Source organism: Lissotriton vulgaris, chromosome 8 (assembly GCF_964263255.1).
Source record: "Lissotriton vulgaris chromosome 8, aLisVul1.2, whole genome shotgun sequence".
NCBI classification, from domain to species: Eukaryota; Metazoa; Chordata; class Amphibia; order Caudata; family Salamandridae; genus Lissotriton; species Lissotriton vulgaris.
The window spans coordinates 697270551-697286450 of record NC_141696.1 but is presented as its reverse complement, the minus strand read 5'-3'; the positions used below and the strand labels follow the sequence as shown (position 1 = coordinate 697286450).

At 48.8% G+C, this 15900-nt stretch overlaps 1 protein-coding gene across 2 annotated transcripts in view; it reads left to right on the top strand.

Moving 5' to 3' along the window:
• OFD1 (OFD1 centriole and centriolar satellite protein) overlaps positions 1 to 15900 on the top strand; it is a 718676-nt gene that overhangs the window by 519452 nt on the left and 183324 nt on the right. For both annotated transcript variants that reach the window (XM_086934564.1, XM_086934563.1), the window contains exon 19: positions 5643 to 5762. In XM_086934564.1, coding sequence (XP_086790690.1) covers positions 5643 to 5762 — 120 coding nt within the window. The remainder of the gene's footprint in view (positions 1 to 5642; positions 5763 to 15900) is intronic.

Below are 15900 nucleotides of genomic sequence, written 5' to 3'. Positions count from 1 at the left end.
GTAAAGAGCTGCGCGCCCTAGGAGGGTCAGTGGCAGCGAGGCCCAGTATTGGACATCTGCACGCAATCGCTGCAGAGGCGGCTGCAAGTTTTCGTCATAGAACTGTTTAGCATTTTTCGTTACATAAATACCCAAGTACTTGAAAGAGGAGGCGGTCACTTTAAGAGGGCAGGTAGCCGGCAATACCGGAGCCGGGCCGGCAAGTACATATAGTGTCGACTTGGTCCAGTTCAGGGTATACCCGGACGCTTTACCATGTTCATCGCAGATCGCCAAGAGGGCAGGTACCCCTCCAGTCGGGTCAGTCATGTACACCAACATGTCGTCGGCGTAGAGGGAGACCTTGTCTTCCCACCCGTCGTTCCATGCGATTCCTCTAAATAATGGCGTCTCACGTAGTAGGATCGCCAGCGGCTCTAGCACTATCGCAAACAACAGGGGCGACAGCGGGCACCCTTGTCTCGTTCCTCTCCCTAGTGGAAAGGTTGAGGATATACGCCCGTTCGCAACCACCTGCGCCATCGGCCTGGTGTAGAGCAGCCGCACCCATGCCAAATACAGGGGCCCGAAGCCCATGCGGGTTAGCACAGCAAAGAGGTATTCCCACTCAACTAAATCAAATGCCATTTTAGCATCTAAGGAAAGTATCACAGCCTGTTCCTGTAGTAGATGCGCCTTTGCCAACACCCCGTGGACCCTCCTCAGATTAAGTGCCGTGCTTCTATGTGGCATAAAGCCCGATTGGTCAGGGTGGATCAGGGTAGTGAGATGTTTGGTGAGGCGGCTGGCCAGTAATTTCGCCAGGACCTTCGCTTCTGTATTAAGCAGTGATATGGGTCGGTACGAGGTACAGTCGGTTGGCGGCTTAGACGGTTTCGGGATAGCCACAATGGTGGCCGTGCGTTGATCAAGTGGGAGCAGCGCCTTTTGTAGGCTATCATTGAACATGTCAAGGAGGGGTTTGGCCAGGATTGAGTCCATCGCTTTGTACCACTCCACAGGAATCCCGTTCGGGCCTAAGGCTTTGCCGGACTGTAACGCCTGTATAGCCAACTGTACCTCTTCCACCGTGAGGTCTGCCTCAAGTTCCTGCTGTGCTTCTGGTGAGAGCACAGGGACATGGATGTTGCTAAGGGAGGCCATGGCTTCCCGCTCAGTGACTGGCCGTGTCGGTGTGTAGATGTTCTGGAAGTGGCAGGCTAGAGTTTGAATTATGTGTTCTGGGTGAGTTTGCAGTGTGCCGTTCGTATCGTAGAGGCCATGAATACCCTTGTTGCTGCCACCCCGCTTGTCGAGCCATGCTAGCATCTTCCCGGCCTTATCGCCCACATCATAGATTCTGTGTGCTGTACTCGCAAGGTGCCCTTTAGTGATCACGGTAAGGTGTGCCTGATGTTGCTGCTGGCGGAGCTGCAGTTCATGGAGCGTCTCAGGAGTGGGGTCTGACATATGCGCAGTGTTCGCCGTGTGCAAGGCTACTTCCAAATTGGCCAGTGTGGCCCTCGATTCTCTCTTATGCCCAGTAATGGCTGATATGGAAGCCCCTCTGAGGACCGTCTTATACGCCTCCCACAGAATTGAGGGTGAGGCGACCGATCCCGTGTTCTCAGTGAAGTAGTGTGTTGTGATTAATTTGAGCTTCTTCTTGATGCCAGGGACCTGCAAATAGTTGGGATAGATCGGGTATAGCCTACCCCGCTTACAATCCTTGGTGGAAATATGAAGGGAGACCGGGGAGTGATCAGAAATTCCTCGCGGCAGGATGTCAATACTATCTACAGAGCTCAGGCCAACCCCCAGAGTGAAAAAGTAGTCGATTCGGGAGAGGGAGTTATGGGGTGCGGAGTAGTGCGTGTATTGCTGCGCAGCAGGGTGCAGGTGACGCCAAACATCCGTGAGGCCCATAGCAGATAAAAAGCCCGGTAGAGCTGCGGCTCCTCTCGGGCGAGCTCGCTGGGGAAAAGTATCCAGTAATGGGTCAGTGATGGCATTGAAATCTCCCCCCATGATTACATCTCCTTCGGGGAGATCAATAAGGAATCGGCTAAGCGCCGGTAGGGCTATAGCGTGTAGTGCGGGGGGGATGTAGACAGACACCACATTCACGGCCCTCCCCTCCCACTGGCCTGAGAGTGCTGCAAACCGGCCCTGGTCATCAGTTTTGTGGCTAGTGACCAGGAAGGGGGAGTTGTTTCTGAGGAGTATCCCTGTGCCCCTGGAGCCCGAGGTAAATTCGGAGTGTACTGCCATGGTGTACCCACGCCTGTTCAGGGCCTTACAGGTGATTCCCGCTAAATGTGTTTCCTGCAGCAGTACTAGGTCAGACCGAGCACGCTTAACAGTTTGCAGCACCAAACCCCTTTTTATTTTATCTCCCAACCCTCTGACATTCCAGGTGAGGAGCCTCAGTGGGGGCACTATCGTCGTTACAGGGGTACCCATTGCTGGTGTAGTTTGATCACGCTGTGCCATGTGTTACGAATCGTGTTCCCCATTATCAGGCGGAGAAAGGTGTCAGGTTGTGGAGGCGGTGCACGCCGCCCACAGAGTGCAGTGCATTCATGCCCTGTGAGATTGCAATAAAGATGACGATGACCATGAAACTTAACTTTAACTTGAACTTCGTAACTCCCATCCCTCCACCCCCTCCCTGCTCCCCTGCACCACGGACGAGTTCCCGCCCGCTTCCCCAACTTGGCAGAGTGCTTGTTTCCCCCCCCTATCTGGTCTTACTTGCTTGTGGGGTTGGTGAGTCCCCTACAGGCACCGGCCATAACCCGCCCTACTCAGTTCCATCGGCCCAAGGTCCCAAGTGTAGAGTTCAGCGTTTGATGCTTCCAGCGTTGTCATTCATCCCCTGCTAGGCTGACCTGAATCAAAGGGATCCCTTTCAAGATCGGAGTCTAGGCCCCCGGCCGCGCCCTGTTCAGTGGCCGGGCTGGGCTCGCGGCGCTCCGGCGATTTGTCCTTGCGGTGATCCTGGCGGTCCTTGCGCGGGCGTTGAGGCTTGCCTGCCGGTCTCCAGCCATCCAGCCATTCTCGTGCTACTTCAGGATTGTCGAAGAACCACGTCCTTCCCTCGGCCACAATCCGCAGTTTGGCGGGGAAGAGCATCGAGTAGGGTAGTTCCCTGTCTCGCAAAGTCTTTTTGACCGCATTGAAGGATTTTCTACGCCTTGCTACCTCGGCCGTATAGTCCGGGAAGAACGCCAGCGTGGAGTTCAGGATCTTCACCGGCGGCGCCACCCTGGCTGCCTGCAAAATGGCGTCCCTGTCTCTATAGTTAAAGAGTCTGGCCAGCACTGGTCGCGGTGCAGCCCCTGGTTGGGGCGTACCCCCGGGGACTCGATGAGCCCTTTCAACGGAGAAGAAGGTTGAAAGTCCCTTAGGTTGCAATTTTGTCTTGATAAGATCCTCTATGTACAGGTCCATGGCACCTTTTCCCTCCGATTCCGGCAGGCCCAGAATACGGACGTTATTCCGTCTTGAGCGTCCTTCCTGATCGTCCAGCTTTTCTTGCAGTAGTTTGGTCGTCTTTTCTAGCCGTTCCATCGCCACCTGAAGGTCAGAAGTGTCCTCAATAAGGGATTTCGTGACCACCTCTACTTGCGACACCCTCTCCGACATTTTTTTGAAATCTGCTCGCATCAGGTTCACCTCCGTGGAGATTGTGCCAACCGTCGCCTGGACGTCTGTGAGAGTTCTCATGATGGCCTCCAGTGTGACTTTCCCAGTCCCGTTGGTGTCAGAGGAAGCACCGGTTGAGTGCCGACCTGGACCTTGTGAGTGGTTGTTATGGGCATAAGCAAACTTATCCAGTTTTGATTGCGTCGCCGTCATGCTCCTCGTGTTCTTGCCCGTCATGATGGCGTGCTTGTATTCAGCAGAGAGGTCGTTGCTGTGTCGATGGCGGCGTGCACAGGTCCCGGACTCCGTACAAGTTGTCTCCTCCACGTGGGCCGTGGCGCCGCGCGTTATGGTCGCCGTAGCCGCCGGGCCGCCGGGGACCGGTGCCACCACGGTGAAGGCTGCCTTCCTTTCCAACGGCAGGTCGGAGTAATGGTCAGTGCTGTGGTGGGTCCGCGCCGAACCAGGCGTCGTCTGTCTAGTTGCGCCGTAGTGGAGCTCAGCGCCAGGCAAGGAGGAGTAATGCCGAGTCCTCCCGGCCGGAGAAGGTGCGCTTCCGGTCGGCACGCCCCCGAACTCAGGGCCGGGGCTGCCGAGTTGCTGTAGGCCTCGTCTCACTATCGATGGATGGAGTACTTTCCGGCGTCGGATTTTCGCTGGAAGCGGCTCTTTATGTGCCGCTCGGTCCCCGGGGCCGATTTCACCCCTTCAGGCAGGTCAGTATACGGATGTGCATGCGGATTATTGTGCGGGCCGGATTGCCTCGCGGAGCTCCCGGGTTAAGCTGCCGCCATGTTCGGCAGTTGGCCACGCCCCCAAAAGTGCCTTTCTTTAACATGTTGAAGCCTTTCACCTAAGTACGTAAGATTATAGCACAGCATTAAGAAGTAATGATTAAAAGGGAGAGCTTTTAAACATGAGCTTAGAAACATTATTGCCCCTCCGCCTGGATGACTATGCTGTTCGTGAACGGAGGCAAGACATTTGTCATGTGAATCCTATATGCATGTCGATTAGATTCTTACTATAGATAGAGCAACATTATAGTCTATTAAATAAAGCACGAGAGGTTTTTGCTCAGCGCACATCCTGATCTCAGTATTTGAAGGTGATGTCCAGTGATAATGAAGAAGGAGAAGATGTGTATATATTTCTCACATCAATGTGTGATGCTTTATATTTAATTCATGGATTTCATGGCATATATGGAAACAGGCAGAACCCACAATTTTGACAGTTTTTCATAGTGTAAACCTGGCCCAAGGACATAAGAGCGGATCACAACTGACTCAGAATACCCTACATTTATTTCAGCACAGGGAGATAAGGTGAGTCTTGGAATGTTGAGGTGAGGCCGGGGTTCGAACCTGGTTCCCATGTTCTAGTATTAGCTACTCTTGCCACGTCTCCTTCCATTGTACTATGGTTCTCAGGGGACTTTGAGCTGAGCAGAACCAGGCGCCTGGTTCCAATTTTCAGTGGCTTCTCCCACCTCTAATTGTCGCGTATTTATCTGTTGATATTTTGATTATGGTAGTTGCCTTCTTGTGAGCGAAATACGACGGAGACTGTTCTTGGAACCAAATAAAAAAAATGTCCGACAGAATTTTCCTTTTTTCCGTTTCATTCATTGTGAGAAGGCAACAAAGTATGAAGTATAATCCATATGCTCAAACATTTTCGTTAATTGCTCATTTTTAGAAAATGTTAGGAACGTTTGTTCATGTGATGTTTATGTTTGTCAACAATCTGAAGAAATCGTGCCTGATGCCGATGCAGTCCTTAGCACCTGTTACGTAAGCATGTTTTCAATGCCAGATATTTGAGCCTGGAAATGTTGAAAGCGTTCCATCTGGACTGTCCACTGTTTGCCTCTAGCGAGTCCCAGGAAGGGATTTCTTAATTAATTTCATGTCTGAAGCTTGCTTATTCAGAGGACGCCCATTCCCACACTGCGCGGCCATCTCTATTGTAATTGGAGACTAACGAGGCTTTTGTTCCCGCTTCGCCCCCAGCTGAAGAGGCCATCCCGGAGCAGCTCGCGAGCGACGCGTCACATCCATCTGTGAAGAGCGACAATGGGAGCCCTGTCAGCGCCACCTTGCCAGCCATTGCCACTTCACAGCAGGAATCAAGTGAGTTCACGTCTCAGAAACCAAGCCCGAATGCCCCCGTCACAAGGCAAATGTTTGCGGGTGCTTTGTTTGGGGGCCAAAGAGTTCATCGGTGTCGAATGCTATGTTTAAGGGAGCTTGGGAATGGGACCATTTTGCATGGCACGAAGTGTTGAATGTTGGAGACCATGTACGTTTGCATTATGTTGTGTGTGATGACATATAATATTTAATTTTCCGAACAAAAGCTCATTCGTCTGAAGAGGGGGAGGGAGGCTTACATTAGTGGTTTCTCGTCTGCTTCTTTTTTGACCAGTCATATTTTTGAATTTACAGCGACTATTTTTAATTTGTCAAATCGTGCACTCCTTCCCCAGTTTTTGACTAGCGCTGTTTTACTCTTTATGATCTTTTCAGCTTAATTGTGAACATCCCTTGTCATTGTTACCCGCCAGTTTCAGATTTCGACCCTTGTTTCCTGGGAAAATATGCAGATGCATCAATGCGGTGATCAACCTCGAGTGAATTACCCTTTCCTTCCTGTCGCGAAGGTAGAGGCACATGCTTCCAGGGTGCCGGTTCAGCTTCGAATATAGGCCTAATCTCAAAATCAGTAATCACCTAAAAAATCGGATAAACCGTCATCAGTTAACAACAGACTTAACTTGACTGGGCGACGACCAATGGTACAAGAAATTGAGGACATATAGTTTGAAATCAATTATTCTTAAAGAACAGTTTCTATGGTTTCTGAAACCGGTGTTACTGTAGCAACCCATATTTCCACAACGATTTTGAATCCTGTGAAACAAAAGCATCCTGCTTTGCCTATTGAGCTAACATTCGCTTACAATTTTTACTAAAACTGTGCTGCTTTCCTATACCCCAGAAAGGTACGGTTATGCATAGACATTCAAGCCTTAAGAAGGGATACCTCAAGTCATCTCCTATAAGGCCTCCTCTTACTTAACATATCCTTGTGGACAGGGGACCGAATGATCAGAATGAGGGAGCCAGGGCCATGATCATGACGAAGGGCAGAGTTGAGCAGGAGTTTAATGCATGGAACAAATACCAGATGGAGCCCTCACGCGAAGAAGGCGGTATTACTGTGTAAACTGTCAGGTGACATGTCTGTGAACAATGATCAGCTTACCATCAGAGGGTCACTATGCATATGGAGACGAAGGTGAAAGGTCACTTCTTAAATGGAACTTTTAATAGCAGTGAGAGAAGAGACAGTATTTAACATTGCGCAGTATTTGCCATTGCTTAATACGGTCATGAAACCAAGTCCAGTAAAAACAATAAAGGTTACCTTTGAGGGAGCACAAGTCCAAAGTTGCCCTTCAAAACCCAATATACAGTCAGGCCATATGGAACCTAAGACAATAGTATATCCTGCTCGACTCATAAGCATTTGTTCAACATTGGTTCTGCTGAATGTTCTCCCCCAGTTAAGAAAGCAGTACAAAGACATTGTGGGATGGTGAGCAGACACCGGTGCAGCCGTGAGTTTGTCTATTGTTTAGGTTATTCATTAGATAGATCTTATATTTTCCTAGGACTCTATATAAAAGTGTAGTTCAGAGGAAGGCAGAGGCCTCTGATGCAGCCATTTGTACTTCATTGGATAAGGCAAACGTATCTAACGTTTCGGCTCAGTATTACTCTTCATTTATGCTGCAGAGCCTGACTTATTGTGTCAGACTTTTGTCCAGAAACAATAATGTATCACTTAAACCTACTATTATTGGATCATATTTGTTTGGCCCAAATGTTGATGAGATTCTGAAAAAAAGACACCGATCCTTCCAAATCCTATTGGACTCTGCTTACGAATCCAATTCCAAAAAAGGGTTATTGCTGATGATAACACAGTGAAATTATTGTGTGTAGTGGGAAGTATGTGATTAATAATAAAACCCAGAACCTCACCATCACAAAAATGGAATGAAGGGTCTTGAAAATGACTTGAGTACATCGGTACATAATAAGGGTTTCAGCCAGATACTTCATTTCAATGTTGGACCAAACCCTACAGAGTCTTAATGACTGTGGATGGGCTAAGCACATACATTTCTCAAATTTATATGAATCTAGAAATTCTCTTTTCCGTTCCCCCAGAGATTGTGATGTCTGGTCCTGGTAATGGGCGTTTAGTAGTTGACCCACCATTTCAAGAACACACTCTTTAGTTTCAATATATTGGTCATATCTAGAATAATCGCTGTGAGGTATATATATATATATTGTTGCCATAGTGGTCTGGAAGGAGCCTTCTTACCATTTGTACACCCTTGTAAATAGGGTGAATACATGCACTTACTCAGCATCGGGCGGAGCATAACATAGGCTTATTTCTCAACTGGCAGTGCAGGGTTATGTAGAAGGCAGAATTTTTTTTAAAGTGTTGCAACTTCAATGTATAGATTGGAGAGACCTAATGAAAGTGTATGGAGTCTTGAAATAATTCCTTGTGTGCTGATTTTATAAGCCACCTAGACCATTAGTTTGCCCATTCTGTGATGCCACCCCCACGTAATCCCAGAAGTTAATTGTGGAAATGTGTGATCTTTGAACATGTTTGATCTGCAAACAGTTGGTATTTGAGAACAAGCAGACAACGACTGACGCTGAAGTCAGTGAAGTTGTAGTTTGGATACTGCACGAAACAACTGCAAAGCCTCAATGGAGTTAATTCTTATCTTTATTTTTATTTATTTTTTGTCCAAGGACTTTTAATTTCAGTGAATCACTGACGAAGAATATCTGTCATGTCTGAAATACAACATGTTGGTGGGGTGTTTTAACAATGCAGGTTCATGTGATGGAATTTCTGTTGTGATAATGAAGAAATATAAAAAGAGCTAATGAACTCCATCATGGATTCTAGAACTGTTCCCTTGTGGGACTTGTAGCAAGAAAAGGATTCAGTTTGAGGACCCTTACAAAAACTCCATTTATTGCCTGTAACCTAACCATAAGGGAATATAAGCTATGTCACAACTTTTCTCCTAAAATCCTCAAAGACAGGGAGGGAAGGATTTTTAGATGGGTGCAGAAGTAAAAATGTTAGCAACTCCATGCTCCAATGTAGAGTTAGACTCCGCCTCAAAAAGGCGTGAGAAATACCTAAAAAGGGCACATTCAGATGACAGAGGCCGAAGACAAGCAATTCCGAAAGAATGTCATTTACTTTATAAGAACCTCCAAAGAAGGTAAACAAGAAAGCCAAAGACAAAAGTTCTTTATCAGAAGAGATAATCCTGCTCCAGCCAAAATCCAAATCAACATCTGAACCACCAACACCAAAGATGAAAATACCTCATGTGCTTGACAAAAATAAATAGTTGATGAGACATCTTAGTTATCAGGACCATCAATGACAATTTCGTCGCCAAAAATAGTGTTGACTGGATTTTCGTCAATGAAGAACCATGATATTTTGCCAAAGAAGATCATTCAAGCCCAGTCCTTACAGTCAACATTGTCAATGACGATTACAAAAACATCCACTATAATGTTGACGGCGATCCGCACCTAAGAGAACATTGACGTTAACTTTGTCATCAAAGCTTTATCTATAGCATTGTCAACTGCGATCACCTTTTAGACATCTATCTTTCCAACTATTTCACCGTCAACTACAACATATTTGTATATGAAGCAGTCTCCACCAATTTCATTGTCAACTTCTCTTAAGCCTCAGGAAGACATAAAATATCATACTAATCTCGGAGAGAGGTACCCAAACTCTTTTAATACTGGAGCACAAGTCTGGGTGTGAGTGTTTGATTGATTCAGATGCTCCGTCCATCACCACCCCCTTTTGTACCGCTTTTGGCCGCCATAAGTGTGGCAGGGTATGCTCAGACGTGAGTCCCTTGCTCACTTTGCCACTGGATTCAAGCAAGCCGGGCTGAAGACTGCTGGAATGCCAGAAACCGGTCCTCGGAAGCTTGTTTCCGGTCCAGGGAAGACATGGCTTGGCAGTTCGGGCTGGACTGTTCCCATGAGGCACAGGGTCAGACTGATTTGCATATAGCCATGTCTGAACTGGGGTGGCAGAGTGGGCTAAAGAACGGTGATGCAGTAAAAACAGATCTTTTGACTTGGTGTGAGTGTTTGATTAGATGCTCCGTCCATCACCACCCCCTTTTGTACCGCTTTTGGCCGCCATAAGTGTGGCAGGGTATGCTCAGACGTGAGTCCTTTGCTCACTTTGCCACTGGATTCAAGCAAGCCGGGCTGAAGATGGCTGGAATGCCAGAAACCGGTCCTCGGAAGCTTGTTTCCGGTCCAGGGAAGACATGGCTTGGCAGTTCGGGCTGGACTGTTCCCATGAGGCACAGGGTCAGACTGATTTGCATATAGCCATGTCTGAACTGGGGTGGCAGAGTGGGCTAAAGAACGGTGATGGAGTAAAAACAGATCTTTTGACTTGGTGTGAGTGTTTGATTAGATGCTCCGTCCATCACCACCCCCTTTTGTACCGCTTTTGGCCGCCATAAGTGTGGCAGGGTATGCTCAGACGTGAGTCCTTTGCTCACTTTGCCACTGGATTCAAGCAAGCCGGGCTGAAGATGGCTGGAATGCCAGAAACCGGTCCTCGGAAGCTTGTTTCCGGTCCAGGGAAGACATGGCTTGACAGTTCGGGCTGGACTGTTCCCATGAGGCACAGGGTCAGACTGATTTGCATATAGCCATGTCTGAACTGGGGTGGCAGAGTGGGCTAAAGAACGGTGATGGATTAAAACCAGATCTTTTGACTAGGTGTGAGAGTTTGATTGATTCAGATGCTCCGTCCATCACCACCCCCTTTTGTACCGCTTTTGGCCGCCATAAGTGTGGCAGGGTATGCTCAGACGTGAGTCCCTTGCTCACTTTGCCACTGGATTCAAGCAAGCCGGGCTGAAGACGGCTGGAATGCCAGAAACCGGTCCTTGGAAGCTTGTTTCCGGTCCAGGGAAGACATGGCTTGGCAGTTCAGGCTGGACTGTTCCCATGAGGCACAGGGTCAGACTGATTTGCATATAGCCATGTCTGAACTGGGGTGGCAGAGTGGGCTAAAGAAGGGTGATGGATTAAAACCAGATCTTTTGACTGGGTGTGAGTGTTTGATTGATTCAGATGCTCCGTCCATCACCACCCCCTTTTGTACCGCTTTTGGTCGCCATAAGTGTGGCAGGGTATGCTCAGACGTGAGTCCCTTGCTTACTTTGCCACTGGATTCAAGCAAGCCGGGCTGAAGACGGCTGGAATGCCAGAAACCGGTTCTCGGAAGCTTGTTTCCGGTCCAGGGAAGACATGGCTTGGCAGTTCGGGCTGGACTGTTCCCATGAGGCACAGGGTCAGACTGACTTGAATATAGCCATGTCTGAACTGGGGTGGCAGAGTGGGCTAAAGAACGGTGATGGATTAAAACCAGATCTTTTGACTGGGTGTGAGTCTTTGATTGATTCAGATGCTCCGTCCATCACCACCCCCTTTTGTACCGCTTTTAGCCGCCATAAGTTTGGCAGGGTATGCTCAGACGTGAGTCCCTTGCTCACTTTGCCACTGGATTCAAGCAAGCCGGGCTGAAGACGGCTGGAATGCCAGAAACCGCTTCTCGGAAGCTTGTTTCCGGTCCAGGGAAGACATGGCTTGGCAGTTCGGGCTGGACTGTTCCCATGAGCACAGGGTCAGACTGATTTGCATATAGCCATGCCTGAACTGGGGTGGCAGAGTGGGCTAAAGAATGGTGATGGATTAAAACCTGATCTTTTGACTGGGTGTGAGTGTTTGATTGATTCAGATGCTCCGTCCATCACCACCCCCTTTTGTACCCCTTTTGGCCGCCATAAGTGTGGCAGGGTATGCTCAGACGTGAGTCCCTTGCTCACTTTGCCACTGGATTCAAGCAAGCCGGGCTGAAGGCGGCCTGAATGCCAGAAACCGGTCCTCGGAAGCTTGTTTCCGGTCCAGGGAAGACATGGCTTGGCAGTTCGGGCTGGACTGTTCCCATGAGGCACAGGGTCAGACTTATTTGCATATAGCCATGTCTGAACTGGGGTGGCAGAGTGGGCTAAAGAACGGTGATGGATTAAAACCAGATCTTTTGACTGGGTGTGAGTGTTTGATTGATTCAGATGCTCCGTCCATCACCACCCCCTTTTGTACCACCTTAGTTATCAGGACCATCAATGACAATTTCGTCGCCAAAAATAGTGTTGACTGGATTTTCGTCAATGAAGAACCATGATACTTTGCCAAAGAGGATCATTCAAGCCCAGTCCTTACAGTCAACATTGTCAATGACGATTACAAAAACATCCACTATAATGTTGACGGCGATCCGCACCTAAGAGAACATTGACGTTAACTTTGTCATCAAAGCTTTATCTATAGCATTGTCAACTGCGATCACCTTTTAGACATCTATCTTGCCAACTATTCCACCGTCAACTACAACATAGTTGTATATGAAGCAGTCTCCACCAATTTCATTGTCAACTTCTCTTAAGCCTCAGGAAGACATAAAATATCATACTAATCTCGGAGAGAGGTACCCAAACTCTTTTAATACTGGAGCACAAGTCTTCCGAGCAAAGGGTCTCCAAATCCTCATAACACCTCTTTGATTCAGAAGTCTGAAGATGGAATGTTTGGGCCAGGGCATAGCCCTACACAACTGAACATAAAACATCAATACCCTGATAACGATAGCCATGGAGAGCACAATCCGAATTCAATATGAGAAACAGTCAGAAGTTCCTGCATCCACAGTTCCTTCCCAAATTTTTCAGAAACACCAGGAAGAAGAATGGTGATTTTAGAAGGAGATGTTTATGTCCTCCCTAGACCTACAGGAAGCATACTTTCATATCCTCATCCATCCAAAACACAAAACATATCTCCGATTCAAATTGGTGGGCCGCCTATAATCAATACAAGGTTCTTCCATACACCCTTAAATCAGTCCCATGAATTTTCACAATGTGTGGCCCCAGTTGCTGCACTTTTGAGAAAGCATGGAAATTAAGTTTCCCCTACCTCAACGACTGGCTAGTCAAGGAAAAGTTTTTCAGGGTTGCAGAGAACTCCACGAAGGCCACTCTAAAACATTTTCAATGATTAGTCTAATGCTAAAGAAGGACACATCAATGTTATACCCCTCAAGAATATGCAATTCGTGGGAGCAGCATTGGACACAAACATAGGCAAAGCATTGCCATCCAAAGAGCAAATAACACGAGTAACCAGCTTTACATAGCAGTTCCTAAAAGAGAATACTATTACTGTAGGACTATCCAAATCTATTTCAGGGATGATTTCATCATGCATTCATTTAATCTCAAATTGCTGCATGCATATGCAACCATTCCAAGAAGAGCTAGACAAAGAGTGGTCGCAAAGCCAAGGATTGTTTGACATCCTTATCTCCAGAACACAGAAGATGAGACAATGCTTACCATAGCGGACTCAATGCAAAAATACTACAGTAGGATTAACCTTCCTTCAGCAGAAACTGTGCTGTATGATGGCAACAGATGCCTCCCAGGACTGCCGGGAAATTCATCTACAGGATTTGGGAGTAAGCAATTTAAGGTCTGCAGACGAGGCACATCTAAACATGTACCTTCTAGAGAGGAGAGCCTTCACTTTAAGTTTGCAATCTTTCCTTGAAAGAATAAAATAAAGTTCTATATTGATTCAACACGTACATTACAACTCCTATGTACTACATAAATGTGCAAGGAGGTACTCTGTCTCTTCCCCTATCCAAGGAGATTCAGAGATAATGTGATTGGGCCATCAAGCACCACATTCATTTAACATCTGACCCTGTTCCCAGAATAGACAAAGCATTAGCAGCTGCCCTAAGCAGAACATATATGGAATGTATCAAATGGGAGTTACCGCAAACCTAGCTAAACAAGATATTTCAAGATTGGGGCAAACAAAAGTTAGATTTTTTTACACACAATCATAACAGGAAATGCCACTGTTATGCCAACAGGCATACACTACAGGGTACTTGGAGAAATGTGTTTTCAATACATTGGTCGCGGACTCTTGCTTATGCTTTTCCCACTCTTCCCATAATCCTAAAAGTTCTCAACAAGATAAAGAGAGAGCCATCCTGGATAGTTTGTTTGCCCAATCGCAGTAATGTTTCACAGAGCTTTCTCTCTGCACGTACTGTTGCCACCTCTGCCTAGCCTGCTTTCTTGCACCAAGGGTCAAGTACTACACCCAGAACCAACTAAGTTTGACAGCACGGCTCATGAGTACAATCAGTATCTGAAAGAGGCAAGTTAGTGATAGATTCATTACCTTAGAATATCCCCAGGCGTCAGACTGGATCCGGAAAGTTTTTCATGAGCAGTGCCCTTGTGTGTCAGAAGGTGGTGTCGTGCGGCTCCGCGTCCGTCGCTGGCGTTGTATGCGCCGAGATGACGTCACGGAGACTACTTAGGCGCCACCCATGCGCGTTGACGTCAGTTCTTTCTTTTTCTGCGCCAGCAAGCGCAGATCCGGTTAGAGCACGTACCCTAGTCTCTTTTTGACTAACTTTTTTGAGAATTTTGTCTCTGCTTCTTTTGAGTCTTTAACTCCTGGTGCCGCGTAGGGATGCATAGGTTTAAATCCTGCGGGGCTTGTCACCGTACGATGTCGATGGCCGACCCCCATGGCATCTGTATCTACTGTCTGGAGTGCGACCATGACACCCGGTCATGTTCCGACTGTCTGGCCATGGCTCCGAAGGCTTTGCAGGAGCGGTCCCAAAAGCTGCTGGAGGCCCGGCAGTCGCCTCCGCGCCGTTCTAGATCCAGGGGTCGCTCGAGGGACAGACCGCGGAGCCATCATCATCGCTCCTCGGAATCGGGTAAGAGACGTCACAAGAAAAAGTAGAAGAGGCGTTTGTGCTCTCCGACGTCCTCCTGTCGGTCTCCGGATGCGGACGAGGAGGCCAGGGTACTCAGTTGGAGCCTGAGAGTCCCGCGGCCTACCCACCTTATCTGGGTCCGTCAGCGACTCCGGCCCAGGTGCAAGAATTTCTTGCCACCATGGACCGCCTTTTAAGGCCTCGGGCTCCCACCGGGGCGCCTTCAGGCCCCACGGTCCCAGTTGAGGGCCCTTGCTTGCAGCCAGTGGCCCCGGTGCCGCAAGGTCTTCTGCCGGCAGCTCCGGCGCCGCAGGGTCCTCTGCCAGCGGCTCCGGCCCGACGCCTCCTGCGGCTCTGGTCCTGGCGCCGCAATGGGTCCCGTTCGTCCCACCTCCGCCCTTGCCCGGGTTACGTGCCGGTCAGTCCACCTCCGCTCCCGCAGCATCCGCCTCAAAGCCTTCCTAGTCCAAGCTTTGGGGTGCACCCCATGCCGGTGGGTGGCAGGATTCAACATCACCTCTCCCACTGGTGTTCTGTCACTTTGGACAGGTGGGTGCTGCAAATTGTCTGAAGGGGCTACTCCCTACCCTTCGAGTCAGCCCTCCAAGCCATGCGACCTCAGTTTCACCGCATGTCGGGGGATCACTTTGCTCTTCTCCAACAGGAAGTCATGGCCCTCTTGGCCAAGGGGGCCATCGAGCGCGTTCCTGAGCCAGAAGTAGGACGTGGTTGTTTTTCCACTACTTTCTGGTTCCCAAGAAGGAGAAAGGGGGCCTGTGCCCCATCTTGGACCTCAGGAACGTCAATCACTTCCTACGAAGGAGAAGTTCAAGATGTTGACTCTGGCTTAGGTCTTGGGTGCCCTCGACCCTGGAGGCTGGATGGTAGCGTTGGACTTACAGGACGCATATTTTCATATCCCCGTCCTGCTGGCCCACTGGCGTTACCTGCGGTTCACGGTAAGCCAGGAGCATTTTTAGTTTGCCATGCTCCCCTTTGGCCTTACCAGTGCCCCTAGGGTAATCACGAAAGTGATGGCAGTGGTCGCAGCTCACCTGCGCAGATCAGGGGTTTCAGTCTTCCCCCTATCTCGACGACTGGTTGTTGAAGGCGGGCTCACCCCAGGCAGTCGTCTCCCACCTCCAGACTACGGCCGACCTCCTGTATTTGCTGGGGTTCTCCATCAACGTGCCGAAGTCGTACTTGAGTCCCTCTCAGAAGCTCCCATTCATCGGAGCGGTTTTGGATTCAATGCAGTTTTATCCTCCCGAGCAGCGAGTCTGG